Below are 17,853 nucleotides of genomic sequence, written 5' to 3' on the forward strand. Positions count from 1 at the left end.
GACCAATTAACCCACTGGACTTCACATTATAGAATCACATTATAGAATTATTTTTATGGTAATTGATCATATAAACACACCACAGTATTTATAAGGATATTTAGATGAGAAATTGTTATTGTGTTGCAGTTTTATGGCTGCTGTGAGGGCATCTATGCAGAGACAAAAGTACCACTGTTGAATTATTAACTACAAACTGGACTGGAAATAACTGCTATAACTTAAAATAAAACCCAGAGCATAAAGCATCCAGACTCTCTGACAATACATTTTACTGCTTTGGACACACTGGCCTTTGGACCCTGTCCTTACTTAACTAAGATTATCCATGTGTCCCTGCAGGGATGTACAGTAAGAGACAGTTTGTGTATATGTGTGTGTGTGCGTGTGTGTGTGAATTGTTGTATGATCGTAAAATGTGTTAATAAATAAATAAAATAAATACCCATAATACATCAAGGCATTATGCACTGTAAAGTTGTACATTGCTTGTGGCAGAGAACAAAACATTCTAGGTCTCAGTGTATCCTGGTTAACCGTAATGGAGCAGGAAAAAAATGCTAATTTTGGCTACATACGTCTTATCAGTCTCAGGAGTCTGAAATAGTTTTGGTCACATGATATTACTTGTATAGAGCAGATTTCTGCAGCTTCATTTTTATTTGACCCTTGTATTTGCGAGCATTTTCCAAACAGTTTGAATACTATTACTGACTGAAAAAAAAAAAAAAACTTTCAATACCTGTTCTTAATACACTCTAAGCACCTTAAGGTTTACATCAATCATGTGTGTTTATAGCTAGATGGGGTGATGTCAGGAAATGTATTTCCCTGTCTGCTGTGGTACATCTTGTTCCACCAGATAAAATAGTCAAAAACAGCACATCCTCAGTGGCTTTTAAAGCGGACTGAGAGTGAATACATCTCCCAGAGAGTGGTGAACAGCGTAGGCCAACAGTCAATGATGGCCATGAGATAGGGCTTGACAGCATGGTTCTTTCCTGCTGCAGGCAAGGTAGTTAAAAGGGGAGAGTTGGAAACACTGGAAAAGTCAAGGCCATGAACAACTGTCTAACCACATTTCAACATTTCTTCCATTGTCACACTGGAAAGTGAACAAAATTACTTACTTTTAAAATGATGAATGTACAAACTGTATAATGTACAATAGCAAGTGATTAATCCACTTCCCTCATTTTTACAAGCAGTTTGTGTAAAATGAAGGTATCTATTTCTTGTCTGCACACATTAATGTTGAAAGCTCCAGTGTTACAGTCTTTTGTTAGATAATAATGTGCAACTCATGAAATTCTTCCTTGTAAAAGCACTTGAGAACCCTATGGGTCAGTTCACGTTGAATGAGTTTCATTTAAAATCACACAAAGACCTCACAAGGCACATAAGCATATAAACATGTTTGATTTTCAATGCCTGTATTTTCATGTGTAGCACATTCTCAGAGTGAATTGTATCAACTGAAGAGAAAAGATCATTGCCATCATTCAGAACAAGACTTCTTTTTTATTGGGTGTTTCATACATCATGTAAGCTTAGGTACAAGAGCTAAAGATAAAATGCAGTGTCTTCCCTACATCAAATGTAGATTTTTTTGTAAGTTACATCACTTCTAATTAGATGCTAAAGTGGGTCATACATCAGCTCAGTCTCTGGTATGGCCATTTACAGCCAGCGAACCATAGAGCAGTCCTTCAGTCCTTTAAAACCCTGGGGTGTCCTATAATCAGAGACAGTGCACATTAGCTGTCCTCTGCAAGTCAGCCCAGCATTACACTAGCATGCTTAATATTTCACATAAAGCCCAAAGAGGGTTTAAGAGCACATTTTAAGGACCCATGTTCTTTCAAATGTCCTTTTTTATCTTTAGGTACAAATGAAGTTGCCCATCTTGCCCTTGATAATGTGGCCTTTTTCTCTGTCAAGATTTGACTTAAATACCCCTGCTGGACAGCATGAAAGTTATAATATACCCCTGAATCCTGAATCCTGACTTTACGAAGGTACTCATGTATAACAGAATGCAACATATCTGTTAAATTTTTAGCATTTCAGCTGAAACGTGAAAATACCAATAATAATGGGTCACTGTAAAGCACCATGCTGTTCCGCTGTGCTACATGCCAATGTGATTTTTAAAAAAAAAATGATTTTGTTGCAGAAATGAAGAGACCATTCAGTTTAATGGTAAAAAGGATCTATCAGCTCCCTGTTTCCCTGCAATGCCTTTTTTCTTTATCCTAACCAGACATACTAGATTACCCACTTGACAGTTTTGTTGTAGATACAGAAAAAGCAATGCATTCTTTTAAGGAGTAGCCTGATACATCTTGCTTTGACAACAGATTTGAATCCTTGACTTAAATTAATTCTCAAGTTCTGTATACATGATAGAGAAATTCCGCCCAGAGACAGCTTATCCACAAAGGAAACCAAGCGCTGTTTGTTCCTACCTCATCCACCTAAGGAGTTCCTGTGGCTATTTAAATACAGTCTTTATGTTGAGCAATGCAGGGACAAATCTTTCAGTGTGAAGTGTTGTGTGTCTCTAATATCTAGTGTATCTGAATTTTTTACATTATTATTGTATTCCCCATAGCTGAATTTGCTGGAGCCCTGAATTATAAAAAAAAAATCTGCCTCAGTGTTAAAAGCAGTTGGAGTTGGCTGATGATATCATTGTGTGGACACAGACTGCCTGCCTGCTGTGCTGTGGAGAAGTACCAGAGGGATAGTATGACTCAGAGGGCACATTGATTAGAGTGTTAATAACCCCTTTCTACAGTGGACCTTGGAATGGACATGATGGTTTGGTTTAGGTTCTGGGTGGTTTTATGTTATCTTTTGTTGTTGTTGTTGTGCCACTCCATGTCAGGTCAACCTGCTAGCATCTGCTGCTGGCCTACTTTCAAGCGAGCTGTGGGTGAAGTTGCCAAGCTGCGTAACAGTGTTGCTTCTTCTGGCATTGACATTAACAACTGTGAAGATAAATAAAGAAGGGGTAAAGGAGCACACTGCCGTCACCGATCACAGTAAATAGGCAGAGGTGGAAAGAAGTAAATTGGGGTCCTTTTTTCCTGAAATGCATTCAAGTCCATAGTCATCTCTGTCTGGGCAAATGCCAGCATTTAGTGTGACTCTGTGTGCTCTGGTTTTGGGTAATGCAGTGGAAAAGCAGTCAGGATGTTTTGACCTCAGTTTGTGCCCCTCACTGACCTAAAGACACAGTAATTATAGGCCAGAATTTTCTGAAGTCATCATGATTACAGAGGTTTAATACTTCAACAGGACAGAGCACATCAGGCACTGTGCAATGAGCAGCACATTTGGCAGTCTCAAAGGAAAAGTCACTGAAAATTGATACCAATTGCAGATGCAGGACTTGAATTGGAATTTAGACTTTGAACTGGAGGTGAATTAGAATTTAGACATTTGAAACTTTAATTCTATTAGAATTGTGAACATTGCATACTTTGGAATTAGATTTGGAGTTTTCAGTTTGGAATGGAATTAATGCACTAATAGAATTAATGCACTTTATATTTAAAATTGTGTACTGCCAAATGCATAATGGTTTTAAATATAACTGGGCTGCTTGAAGTAACATTACTTGCACAGTATACTGTAAGTTTAATCAAACAAAATCATTTTTGCTATTAGTTAGTGGCTTCAATCGCAATTTCCTTCTTCCAAATCAGTTTTGTAAAAGGTGTAGTAGGTGTTTGTGGGATCTGCTTATGGGTTTGAGTTCATGGACATAATAGAATTTAAGGAAGAACTGAATTTATCTTGGGGGAACTGAATATTGAATTGGGAATATTTTGTATTTATTTAAATTTGGAATTGAGAGGAATTGAATTGACTCTGAATTAAAACAGCTGGGCTGGAATTGGAATTGAAGTGATGGAATTTACCTGAGAGATAGAACTGAATTGAATTTAATTTTGTGGAAATGAGGATGAAAGGACTGACTGGATATTAGGACTGCTTCAACTAGACTGGCTGTGGCACTCTCTTCACTCTCTTCCTAGTGCTTCCCTTTACACTGCAGTGCCTCCATAATGATTTACTGTTCACAGGGGCGGAGCCGATGGCTCATTGCAGAAGGGGCAAGGACCTGTAGTGGGCCCTTATACAGTCTATTATAGGCTGTATGGAGATGCAAGACAGATCCAAGGGAAAACTTATGGATACAGAATGGCAGAACAGAGAGAAATGTGGATTACAACGAAGTGTGCTATTTCAGCACACCTTATTGCGTGAGACCATTTTTAAATGCCACAGCTCCGTCAGCAGTGACAGCGATGGAAAATAAAACAAGATAGCCAGCGATTGCCTAGTTCCTACTTTGGGACTCGAACAGAGGGTGTCATTTTTCTGCTTGTACACTTACACAATGATACTGTAACTCTGTTGTGTCTCTGCTCATTCAAAATAAATATCGATGCGAGAAACTTAGCTGGGTTCGGTCGAAACCATTACACTCTCAGTCTGACTTTGACTCAGTCTGATTTTTTGTGGCAATCAAGACACAAACAAACTTCATTAAAAATATTCAACTAAACGACAAAAATGCATGTTCAGTCAGATTTGTTCAGTCAGATTGGGCCCAAGATGGGTCCCTTTGTAACTGGAAGAACCATGGGCCCGGGTCAGACGTGCCCCCCCCCCCCCAGCTCACTCTGCTTCCGACTCTACAGTAACAAAGTACTGACAAGGCAAGTTTTAAGGACAGCTCTTTTTGTAATCTGGTTCATAAGAAGTTAAAGCTCCTTAGCAGCTTCAGCATTGACACATGAATTCATTCTGTGGGAATTTTTCTCTGAATAACTGGAGATTCCATTTGGGGTAGTTTTACCCACTGAGGTGTCTTTGGATTTGGATCCACACTCAGGTCTGCATGGTAGAAGGTATTGATGTGTCTAGAAGAGGTTGTTGATAAACCTGTACTGAACAGGTGAATATGAATACAAAAATGCTATGAGTGAATAGTACTCAAGAGTACTATTTTCTCTTAAACCTCACCTCTCACGCTTCTCTGTCTGTGGCTGCATCCTGCTTTGTTTGCTTTATTGATTTATTGTGAATTTTAATGTCCTTTTAATGCTTTTTTCCCTCCAAATTTCTCCCAGTCTGGAATGCCGAAGTGCGTGCTTCAACATGCAGCCCCTTTTATTACTGCAACCATGGATGTCAATGTGGGAGGGCACAGCCAAATGTGTGCTCACCTCCAAACATGTTATTCCATTGCCACATCATTTACATACTGCATTTCTCTTGCCTAGATTGTCAGAAGAAGATACTACATACACATCCTTAACACTTGGGCGCTGGATTTGAACCCAGGCTGTAGTGGTCCACCTTGCAATTATGACAGCAAACCCTTGAACTGGTTGGGCCACTGTTGTGCCCTGCATCCTGCTTTATTAGAGAAAGGGTGTGACTCCTATATATAAGCAAGCTCATGCTGACAAATCACATTAGATGACGGTTGCAAGTTGTGGTAAAATCTTCTGTTCTCTGCTAGTCATGGCATTAAAGGCCACCTCCGTCTTTGTTCATCCTGTGCTGGGTCTCGAAAAAGCTAAATCTAGTGATGCTCTGTGGTGTGTTATTGTGCCACTCAAACACAGCAATTCTCACTGCTCCTCTCCTCTTGTCTTCCACAGGGGAGGTGTGTGAGCCAAACCCATGTGAGAACGGGGGCGCCTGCTTCACGGCGCTAGCCGACGAGGCCTTCTCATGTGAGTGTCGCTCTGGCTTCTCAGGTCCCAAGTGTGCTAGTGTTGTGGAGGTCGGTAAGTGAAACCAAAAAAATAAATAAATAAAAATAGCTCGGATCACAGTGACACCTTCGTGCTGCATGGGTCATGTTTCCTTTGCTCCTTGTTCCCCACGAGCGATGCCCTGGCCTGTCACAGCCTGGGTGAACTCGGCCCCTGTCTGAACCTGGTCCTGTGGTGTTCCCCCTCGCGGTTGGTGTGTCACTTGTGACTGCCTTGCGGTGTGCCTTGTGGTCCTGTGTCTGTGTCAGTCGATGGTCGCGTGAGTGTCAGGCGTGGGGAGGCGGTGGGACAGTAATCGCTCTCCTCTGGGAAGGCGAGAGGCCTACAGGCCTGGTTCCTGTCTGATCATGATGAAGCAGGTGGATGCAGGCAGTGACATATGGCATGCCATCGTGGCCTTGTCAGTTCGCGCCACGTCTCGCCAGCTTGCCGCCCAAATCATGTGCTGCATGACAGCTTGTCCCTGATCCCTGTTTATTCACAAATATCACACGCATAGTTCTGTCAAAAAGAGCAGATTTTCTCTACCTGTTTTTCTCTCTCTCTTGCTCACAAAGATCCATTGCTTGTTGTTTTGATATTTATGAAAAACCAATGGGTTCTCAGACTTAACCACATATGATCAGCTGGATCACATTTGCATGGTCGTGTGATCTCTGTTGGAACAGCAATCCGTTCCATTTCCTGGAATATTCTTGTCTTTGTTGTCTTTGTTGAGTGCTTGAGTGCCCTCAGTCACTCCATCTATGATCTCTGATGGAGGGCAATGGTATAATTTTCTTGATCAAGTGTTACAAAACATGGATACACAACATGTACTGCACATATCCTCTTATATGGATACAAAGAGTTCCATAGAACATTGTTACTATATAAAAAGGAAAAACCTGAAGTGAAGTTTGCATCACTTGATTTTCAAGGTTTGATATTGAATGGATAACAAGTACAGAGATGCATCTATCATTGACAAAGTGAAGAGTAGAAACAAGCTAAACAAGCTTTCTAAGAGGGATGCACACTACTTGAAGATAATATCTTTAAGAAAATAGAAAAAAAGTGCTGAATTTACAACAGAACCGGCAGGAGGCTCAGGTATTGTTGTCCATCCATCAACAGTATGAAGGTCACTTTTTAAATCCGGACTTAAAGCATATGTTGCAATAAGAAAACTTCTGAGAACACGGGCAACAAGGCGAACTAAAAGCCAAAATCATGCACTAAGAAGGTTGAAGATTAATTATGCATTTGAGTATTAAAAAAGCATTTCTTGCATCCCGCAAGTGCATCCATTCTTTGTAGGTGATAATGATTTCAGGTTTTACCTGTGATGATAAAGGGAGAGTTTTTGCCATGAAACCCATTGACTACATGGCTTTGATGGACATTAGATAACAATTGTGAAACCAAAGTGTCAGTGATGCACCCTAAAATGTACATGTATATTGTGTACATTGTGTATATTGTATAAATTGTTACTGTAGCTGGCAAGGCAGGAATACATAGACTTCTCTTTGGGGGAGCAATGGGGGAACCCCCCCCCCCCATGATAAGGAACCATGCAGCTCTCTCCTGTCCATTATTCAATTTGTGCATTGACAACAGCCAGTCCCAAATTTTTATTGTGTCTTGAATTCACAGAGTATGACAGATAGGGGTGGGTCGTCTCCAGGGAATCCTTTATCTGTGCATTTTCCTTTCCTGTACTTTGTGTGCAAACAAATATTGTGTTATCACTGCTATATAATTTTCAATTTTATTCACATTGTGGACACTGCCACATCATACAATATATGATGCACCATCATCCAAGAGACTCTGTGACGAATATGCAGAATTTTAAATTTTTTAATTAAATTGCTTTTATTTCTTGTTTTTGTGTGTGAAGGCAGCGTTTCCCAAACCTCTCCTGGAGGACCCCTTGTCCTCCATTTTTTAGATCTCTCCCAACATAGGTGATTCAATGATCAACTCGTTATAAACTCCTGAAGCTGCTTAATAACAAACTGATCATTTAAATGAGCTGTGTTGGAGCAGGGAGATATCTAAAACATGCAGGACAAGGGGTCCTCCACGAGAGGACTGGGAAACATTGGTGTAGGGTACATGCCGATGCACCAGATGAAATCCCCTGATTGAATGGCCTCTGGGTGGAAACCGTTGATTACCAAAACAGGAGGGGCCCACAGACACATGCCAGGCAGCTTTAATCAATGTGCTGTTAGGTGAAAAATGTCACAGTTGCCGGGCACGGTTAAGGGTCACAGCAGGCCACTTGTAATTAAATCGCATTCTTTAATCACCTGTAAAGTCGCGCAGCCCTGAATGAAAGGTGCATGTGTGTTCAAGGTACAAATCCATTACTTAAATTAATCTTGCCATGGTAAATCGGTAACAAGTTTCAGAGTAGGATGTTTGCGTGAGTTCCACTGTCCTCGTGGACATCCTTTCTGAGGACACCAGTGACAAAGGTAAGGTTGACTTTTCATTGCTTGAGAGAAGGATAATCACTCCATTCATCCCACTAAAAATCTCAGGACAACCGAGCTTCATTCTCTGATGTATTTGAAGCTGTAGTCTTGCGGCAGGTGTTAATCATTTACTAAACAAATCAGTTTCCAGTGAGTGCAATTCACACTGTCATACTGCGCTTCAGGCACAAAAAGAAGAAAGGTTTTCTTTGCTTTACAAGGATTCATTGATTCAAATGATATTGCTCATTTAAACCGGCACTGGGTGGACATATGACCTGTTATTTTAGAGTTGTTCTTGTTGTGAGAATTCACACAAAATTGTCTCTAAAACACCTTCTAAATTTGAACAGAAAATTCCTCTACAGAGGCAGTTTTAATCCAGAATATAACAGAAGATTAATGGAGAGGCAGGACAATAGTGAGTCTTGCAAGTCAAAAGGACACATCTTTGGGACCTTAAAACCACCATAATGTTCCTTTAATTGCAGACCAGAACAAGCATTTTCTCATTAAAAACTGATATGAAAATTGCACATTAATCGTGTAACTTAATAATGTACATTTTAACAAGAAATCTCTTATTAGGTGTTTGCACAGTTACTACAAATACTCTCCCAACAACATTGACTGTAATTTGCTTCCAAATAGAAAGCATATTTGTAAAAATGGCATTGTGTAGGTTACATTTTTGGGTACTCTAATTGTATGTATTGGTGATGCACCACGTTCACCCCAGTTTGCTGCACAAATTCATATTTACTGGCCAATGCAGGCTCTCTGTTTTTATTTATTAATTCCTTTTTTAAGTGCACATATTTTACATTGAAAGTCACACTTATTAAATTAAAAAAATATATCTGCAAACTCCATGACACTCTAAGTATTTCAGGTAGAACACTGTTTAGTACCCTACTACATGTGGCATTACAATGCAGTGTTTGTTTCAACTCATGTTGCTTTCAGGAAACTAAGTTTTTTTTTTTCATTAAGATACAGATGAACATACAGATCAAAATACAGATGATGGAATTTGAAACCCTTTGTATGTGATATGTAGAGTATTCTTTCTCATTAGTGCCACACAGCACAAACACTATGACCACCAAATGAAACACTATTTCTTTCTCTTTTGTCATAAATCTAAAACTTTGAATTGATAATGGTTTTGGGCCATCACAGACAACGCAGGAACATGAGACCACAATTCTGTTTATATTAGGTATTTCTTCTCTCTACAAACCAGGAAGTTCACACAGAAATACAAACAATCCTGCTTAACGGGAAGATCGAATCTGTTACTGTGAGTACATAAAGTATATAAAACTATATATTCTTAGCTGTGTTCTCAGACGGTAGCTCATCAATTTAATATCAGATTCTGAAATTGAGTCAAATGAAACTGAAGTGCTTGGTGGTTCCTTACAGTGCATGCTTCTGAATATTCAAATTGAACAAATATAATATTGATAAAAGTCAACTTCACGGGACATTGTCACAGTAATGTTAGATTATTGTCGTCTGCATCATTCTCTCACAGACTCCCAGGAGTTTTTTAAGACAGGAATTCTCACACAGAAAACCTTGCCACTGCATTAATCCAAAACCTAGCTAATGTCATTATTTTCATTTCCTTTGCTCCATCGCTATGGTGTAGATTTCCTCATATTGACATCTCAAAGAAAAAGGTTGTAGAGGACAGTGTCTGTCATTTATTTAAATGTCAATCGCACATACTGATGTTTTTCACCAATGTGTGTATTGCATCATGCGTTATATTGCATTACTTTCAGGGCAGATATGAGAATGTGTGACAAGGGTGTGACTGAATTGGCAACAGATATATGTGATTGCAGTCCCCTTTGCACTGAGTTTACCAAGGTAGTCCAGAATTACTGCTTTTAAGTGGTCTCTTTATCCCCAGAGGAGAGGAATATTAATATACATGTTTTAAGTAGTTGAAAATTAATAAGTAAGGCACAAGTCAGTTAATTAATTCAGCTGGTCTCAGCAGGGTCACTGGGAAGCCAAGCTGGGAGTTGGCAAGATCTGTTATTTAGTCACACTGACAAAGAAAATGACCACTTACCAAGCTGTCCGTTTACTTAATACCCACGGCATGGAAGGTCTCATTATGCCAGTACAATCCTCCTACGCACAGTGAGTTGATTGATTAGCCCACCACAATTTTAGAGACCAAAATGGAGTCGCATTAGCAGGCAGCAAAATTATGTTACAGAACCTGGGTTGGAAAGGTGCTGTGTGTGGTCATTGATTCCCACCCCAGAAGAAAGGGTTCTTTGGTTATGAAAGACATATGTATTAAGTAGGCAGACGTTTTTAACTTTGAAGGCTCACTTGGTTACAAACAATCTCAAAGGCATCTAAAGTAGAATGCTTAGTCCTTAACATTGAGCTGTGTATTTTAAGCATTCTAGTCTCACATACCATTTTATGTCTACTTTGATTGATTGGATAGATTATTATTGTGTCATTGCATGTCATCATGTGACACTATTGTACCTGTAGCTTTCAGCCCCAAGCTGTACTTGCCCCAAGCTGGTGTTCTCCCACCTCTATCAGCAGTTTTTCAGTGACACTGAGCAAAAAGTAGGTCCAACAATGACTATATTTGGTCATTTTTCAAAATTCTTGGTAATTATGTTTATAATTGGATAAAGTATAAAGTCATAATGAGAAAACTGACCAAGTGATACTTATGCAGAAAATCTGCTTGTGACTGCAGCCTAAAACAAAAAAGCAATATAACAATAATTAAATTATTTGTAAGTTGTTTTCCATTTCATTGCCATTGGCATTCATTACATTAATTTTCAGTACAGCTACTTTTGGGATATTGCAGTCCATTTCTGATTGGTGTTCATTCAAGGGTTAGGCTTTTTAAATGGTTTGGTTCCTTGGAAGTGCTCTCTTCAACACCCCGTCTGCTGTGTCTCCTTGGTAAGCACATTACCCTGCTTGGCCCTGACTGGATGACTCTTGCCTGTGTTTGTCTATCCTGCCAGCTGTCTCATTATGTTGCATGCCTCTTTGGGGTGGTGTTGCTTGGCTACCGTTTCTGCTTTGTTTTCAAACATTGTCTACCTGTTTTCTTTTGTTTTTGTATGATAATATTCCTCTAGAAATGTATCCCACGCATTTTATAGACAAATTCACATGAAACATTTGCGCTTGCATCTGTTGAATTCTGGGAATGGTATTCAATGAGAATCACATCTCTGAAGGCCCCCCTGTTGGTTATTGTGGAGGCATTTCTGTATTTTGCTCCCTATAGCCATTTTACAGTGCCCATATGCATACATTTTATTTTGAGATCATTGGTGCACAGCTTCTCTACAGTGTCCAATATGTGTGTGTATGAGTCACATGGAGACCTTCACTGCTCAGTTAACCTCTGGGTCTTGCAGCTTCTTGTCTCAGACATGTTCAGTACTCATTGATTTTGGTAGTTTTTTGCTGGGATAGAGAAGCCACATGTATTGCCTTGTGTTGAAAAGAGACCACCTGGAATTACTGGCTCATTGTGGCAACATAAATCAACAGAAAGGATTGCATTGTCTCCCATTTCTCCCACACCTTTCCCCATGGTACTTCTTCAGCTGTCATTTATCTTCCTAATCTTTGCTTTCAGGTCACCCGTAGTACTCTGGTAACCCTCTTTTCCCCCACTGTAGACCTGAAATCAGAGTGATTCCATAAGTTCAGGTTCCAGATGGTTTTCCATTGTCTTTTGATTTATTATTACTTATTTATTTTTCTTTTTGGATGAGAAATAACCACAGCCTCACCAGTGCTGGCCTGGTTTGTCAAAAAGTCATTCTTGTTCTCTCTAATAATAACAGCCAGGACATTACAGTGGAAAACCAACCAAGCCTTGCCCTCAAAGCACAAGCAGGTCCTGCATGTCATGATGTAGCACTGTTTCATCCATGGAAAATGGGGGTACCCATGTCTGTCTTTAGTGCTTTCTGAATAACACAGCATTCCTGTTAGTGACAGGAATGCTCTTGCACATCCTATAAGGATTGGTTTGAGTGCCACTGAAATTGGCTGTGCTGATATGTTTGTTTCCATGACTAAATCAGGCAGATGGTCTGACTGCTTTGTCTAATCTCTCTTGAAGCAAAAAGCTATAGTTATATTGTAGTTATATCTTCTAGGAATGATATCCTCCTCTATTGCTCTTGAGATCCCGTAAGTGCCCAACCAGCCTTAACTCAGCAAGATGACCGTCAGAAGGGAGCAAAGGAAAGGAAAAACACAATGATAGTATCAAGGTTGTGAAGTATGAGACATATCAAATGCTGCTGTACACACTGTCTCCCCTCAGCAAACAGGAATTACAAGCTTCAGAAGTTGTGCATTCTGTGGAAGAGGGTATAGACTGAATTTTCCATTCACTGCAGAACATATAAGGGTGTTTTTGTTCTTCTAACATAAACTGTCACCGCTGCAACCTGATGATAAATGTTCATATCATGCACTGTGTAATACTAGCAGTTTTGTTGTGGTTGTTTTGATTCTGTCTCAGCATTCCATCATTCTACCCAAAAAAGTCAGAGAACTACAGCTCTTTCAAACATGTGTTCACAAGTTCACACAGTGAACCTGTCACACATACGTGACCGTCACATGCTTTGCTTACTCTAGTGGCGTTGTGTGTCGAATCTATCCCCTTGTGCGACTTTAATATCTGTTTATGATAAACACGTTTGTCACTATGTAACTGATCAAAAATTCAGCACCATGTTCATATAAAAGGATGAAATAAACAACAGAAAAAACAATTATGGTTTTGACCTTAGTCACTATTTTGCATTATTCATTTGTTGAAGGAAAATCTCCACAATGCTTGTGCTGATTTCTATGCCATTGTTTCATTAATTGTGTGAAGGAGAGCCTTGACCACCTCTACCTTGAATCTAATTGTTAATTCTGGCAATCATTTGTTAATTGTATGCACTTGTGTTAATTTGTGTGGAGTACTGGCCTATTGGGTAACGAGCCACACCCTACTAATGGAAGCTCGATTAAATACAGGTGTGGCTGGGGAGCAGGAGAAGGCTCATTGTGTCCCTGCAGTTGGTGCTTATAGGCTGGTTTCCTTTGTTTTGTTCGTTCTATCTTAGGATAAATTATTGTTTGTTTTAAACTTTTGTTCTTTTTGGGCTCGTTAATGAGAGAGGTGTTGGCCAGTTTCACTACAAAATGTCAGTTTATGTTTTTGATCATGTTATATTATTCAATAACATTTCTTCAATGACTCTTAAGTCATTGAAATTAACATACAAATATGAACTAGCCTTAAGTTATGTTAATAATCGTTAGTAATATATTAATTAATTATAAATAACACAGTAATTATTTTGTTCTAGATTTATTCAGTCGTGACACCAACCCCCCCCCCCAAAAAAAAAAAAAAAACACACACACAAGTGTGTTTAATCAAAGGTATTATGTTGAATGGAATGTATGAAACCAGCTCACAGTGTGGAACATTGGGACTAAAAGGTTTGTGTCCACTGGTCTGTTCTTTCTAGTTAGCCAGTCCCTGCACAGTTTTGCCACTGGATCAATATAGCTGTTCCAGAGATTTGCCATACACAACTCTCAACTGATGATTCCAGTTTTGATAGAGCTCAATGTGAAATACGTATTAATGGCACATCGAAAGGATTTCAATGAATAATTAAAGAGTGAGAATTACTCAATTAGATAATGCAATCGAAATTAGTGTGCTTGAAGAGCAATTTATTGGCACTTCAGTTGTTTCGGTTAAGAGGGTGGGCTTACTGTAATGAAAGCAATATTCTGTATTCCTTGCATGCAGTCAATTGTTCACAAAGTAAACTGATGATATAATGTGGTATAATATATTGTAAACGTGCTCATTCATTTTTATGTACATCTAAATGTAACCCAAGTCACCCCTATGTAATATGTGTTTGTGTAGATGCTGTGATGTTTTAGTCTAGATTGTAGTGCAGACAATTACAATAACTGATCTTTCTCTCCTCTCTCTTCCTCCCACCCTCCCTCCTCCCTCTCTGTCCTTCTTCTCTCTCTCTCTCTCTCTCCCCCTCTCTCTTGTTCCACAGCAGCGGATGGCGAGGATCCTACTTCAGCAGGTGGGTTTTTTTTTTGTAGACCGTGTAATTGCCGTTTCCCCTCATCTCACATCCGCACGCTTTGTTTTACGATTCTGTCATGAATGTAAGCCTGCATTTGCTTTCCAGTCCATGTGTTCCCAGCCTGTTTTCTGAGCCTACTTTAATAAAGTCCTCCCGTTCTTTTCTCCATAATTTTTTTTCTTTATCTTTATCACATTTTACGTTCACTCTGCACAGGCTTTGAAGACTGTGCTAAGGAGGTGACTGTTTTCCTGGTTAACGTTTTTGCATACCAGTGCTGAATATTTCAGAATTGTATGTGGCACTTCAACGGTAGCTCAGCCTTTGCTCACTGGCTGTGGCACAAAGGCCTTTGAAAGTTTTTTGGTTGAGAGGTCCAGCTGAGACCGGTTATTGCTAAATTACCAGTATCCGAGATTAGTATCCCAGTTATTATTTGGAATGAAATTTGGCAGGGGTCATTGTTCAGTGATGAGTGATCAACTTATTTCAGTACTGTAGGTATGTATGTTCATGGTTGTACAGTACATTGTGATCTCCCATTGCTTATCATTCCCAGCGTGCAACAGTCCATCTTTGTGAAGTGTTTCACAGAATCCAGGCTTTATCTCCCCATCTGTAATTCTCAGTTGTATAGGCTCTTGTTGTCCATGAGTGCTGCAGTTGTAGTCAATCATTTCCTTGTACTTTGTTTCCTCAATATTTAGAAATGGCATAGACAGAAAACTGTCTCAAAATCCTCATTGGATGTTCATGTTGTTCATCTGATTGGGCACTGTGTGCTCCCCTTGCAACTGGACTTGTGCATAATGCAGCTCTGCTTCCACTCTACTGTTGCCAACACTATGTGGACTACTACATTTCAAAATATGAATCCATGTACAGAATACTATGATTCATATCAGGTTAATGTGCTCTTGAAGAGTGGCTTATGGAGGATTAAGGTTATATAGTGACACATTAAATTACATTTCATTTTCAGTAGAGAGTGTTCCTTCTTCCGGATGGTCTTTTCTGTAATGGAAGGCACATTTGTCCCAACAAAACCTGTTGTCAATAATTTGCAGAAAGACGTCTGTTCCTCCAAAATTACGCCCAAAATTAGGTAATGGCTTAATTCCAGCCATCCGTGATCATAACAGTTAAAAGATTTAAGCAGTATAGGATTGCTATGTTCCTCTTCACTACCTAATGAATGCTGTGTCACCTGAATGTTGAACGAAATGTAGCCCAGAGTACGACCAAAGAAGTAAATGGAGTATACATAGCATATTTAAAATTATACATGCCACATGGATTTAGGAAAAAGACTGCTTTGTATATTCAAAGAGCACCTCCTAGAAGATTGTCCCATCTTTCACCCTGGTCTCAAGCCTTCCTTCGGGACCTGAAAACACCCATATCTGCACGCGTAAGGCACCTCTACACAGACAGAGATGCTTTTATGTCAGTTACAGGTTGTGAACTCAAAAAAGAGGAGGCAGAAGTTTTCCCTTAAAAGCTACAGCTTCTCTCAGCCTGTTTTCAACTGCATGACTCAATTAACATTTAAGCAATTATTTATCTGAATAATTGGTCGGCATCTTTATTTTCTCTTGTGGTAGCCTTCCTTTTGTTTTATGGAACCATAATGGCATTTGCATATACCCATCTGTGTCCAGATTTATTCTGCCATGTGGATATATTTAATCCATCCCCACGGACAAAACATGTTGACAATGCAAAGATCATTTAATCCATGCATGCATCCCACAGTGTATATTCATAAAAGTACAGATTTTGTTCATTTTAGTTTTTTTCACTAATGTTTTTAGCTTTCCGTTCAGAGATGGTGTGGCATGCGGCTAGATGGTGATTTACCTTTTTAACATTAATAACGTTGCCTAACGGTTTAACTGATTGTGCTAAATTGAACTATGCATTATCATTGAAACGGTCTAACATGACAAGTAGAAAAAGAACACTCCCACATGAGATAAGATCAGAGGAAAGGAAATTGCCTGCCAATTAGTATGAATCATTCAGTTAATTGGCAAGCTTGTTAATCAAGTAAAACAAAAGGAAGCTTGCTGAGAGTAATGGTCAGGTTAAAAGTAAACTTTATGCCACCTTTAAGGTCATGAGCCACTTCCGTTGTAGACAGACCTCCCAAAGGTGCCGTTCTTCAGGTTTAAATCCAGCAACACAGCAAACACTGCAATATAGTGTAAAGGCAGGGAATTGTACAAGCACTATGCCTACAGACTAGATGTAGACTAGATGTACTTTTGATGTTGAAAGAATATCATACAGAAGGTTGTATTCATAAACACTGAATGTGTTTGTGTCATTAGAACTGTCATGTTTGATGTGTATATATGTTATATATCTGATTGTAATGCAGATAGAAAGCAATTGTCAAAAGATAGATAGGTGATTGTGTAGAATATTATTTTGGAAAATGTGTAGTTGTTTCTGAAATTATTTGAATTAATAATCTGCAACTTTTTTGTCTATTTTATATTAGATATGTTTTTAAGCTTAATTAAATACTTAAATGTTTTCAGAGTGAATTCAACAACAATGGATTTTATTCCAGAAAACACAAGAGTCACACTTATTCAATTCCCTGTAAAACAGAAAATTTTTCCACTTATTCATTTCCCATGTAATTAATATTTAATTTATATCCTCTTCTGGCATGGGTGACACTGACAAGTCAGGTCATGTAGTGTTTTAGAAGGTTCCGGCACTTCTGAGTGGGATATCTGACATTACCCTCAAGAGGAGGTCCTTCAGATCTTTTGTTTTGGTTTGGTTGCTTGTGAACTGCTTTCTTGAACTCAAACCACAGATGTTTTATAGGAGTGAGGTCTGGACAGTTTTGAACATTTATTCTGAGAATTATTATTATGAAATATCCATTTTCAGAGAAGTGTGAACTGGTTCCAGGTTAAGCATGGTAGCAAAAAAAGAAAAGCAACCACAAAACATAATAAACCCCTTTCCATATTTGACTTTGGGAATGTTTTTTTTTTCAACATACACTAAGCTTCACCATTTTATGCCAAACATAAAGTTGATGAGCATGTCCTGAAAGCTCAATTATCATTTTTTCTCACCATGACACATGCTTCCAGTTGTCATTCATATGTGGTCTGGCAAATTCAAGTTGCCTAATTTTGTGGGTTTCCTTCAAAACAGGCTTCTTCCCTCCAACCCTCCAGCCTGATTCATGCATGCCAATTTGACAACCTGAAAGTGCTAGTTTGTTTTCCAGCTCTTGCCTTTGGATTTACAGTTTCCTCCTTAACCATTTGTCTTACAGCCTGTGGTAGAAAGATATTCATGAATTCTACTTGTGGGGTTGCCACTGTACCAGTAGTCTTACACTACTGAATAATGTACACAGGTGAAGCAGTATAGTGGAAAGTTGATGATTCAGGTTTTTCT

The 17,853-nt window shown here is 39.1% G+C and overlaps 1 protein-coding gene across 3 annotated transcripts in view; it reads left to right on the forward strand.

Moving 5' to 3' along the window:
• Window positions 1–17,853, forward strand: part of edil3b (EGF-like repeats and discoidin I-like domains 3b) — a 109,548-nt gene that overhangs the window by 17,792 nt on the left and 73,903 nt on the right. The window contains exons 2-3 of one of the 3 annotated variants that reach the window (XM_036529006.1): window positions 5,685–5,813; window positions 14,389–14,418. In XM_036529006.1, coding sequence (XP_036384899.1) covers window positions 5,685–5,813; window positions 14,389–14,418 — 159 coding nt within the window. The remainder of the gene's footprint in view (window positions 1–5,684; window positions 5,814–14,388; window positions 14,419–17,853) is intronic. The other 2 variants (XM_036529008.1, XM_036529007.1) reach the window with 2 other exon arrangements.

The sequence above is a fragment of the Megalops cyprinoides genome, chromosome 5 (genome assembly GCF_013368585.1).
Source record: "Megalops cyprinoides isolate fMegCyp1 chromosome 5, fMegCyp1.pri, whole genome shotgun sequence".
Lineage (NCBI taxonomy): Eukaryota > Metazoa > Chordata > Actinopteri > Elopiformes > Megalopidae > Megalops > Megalops cyprinoides.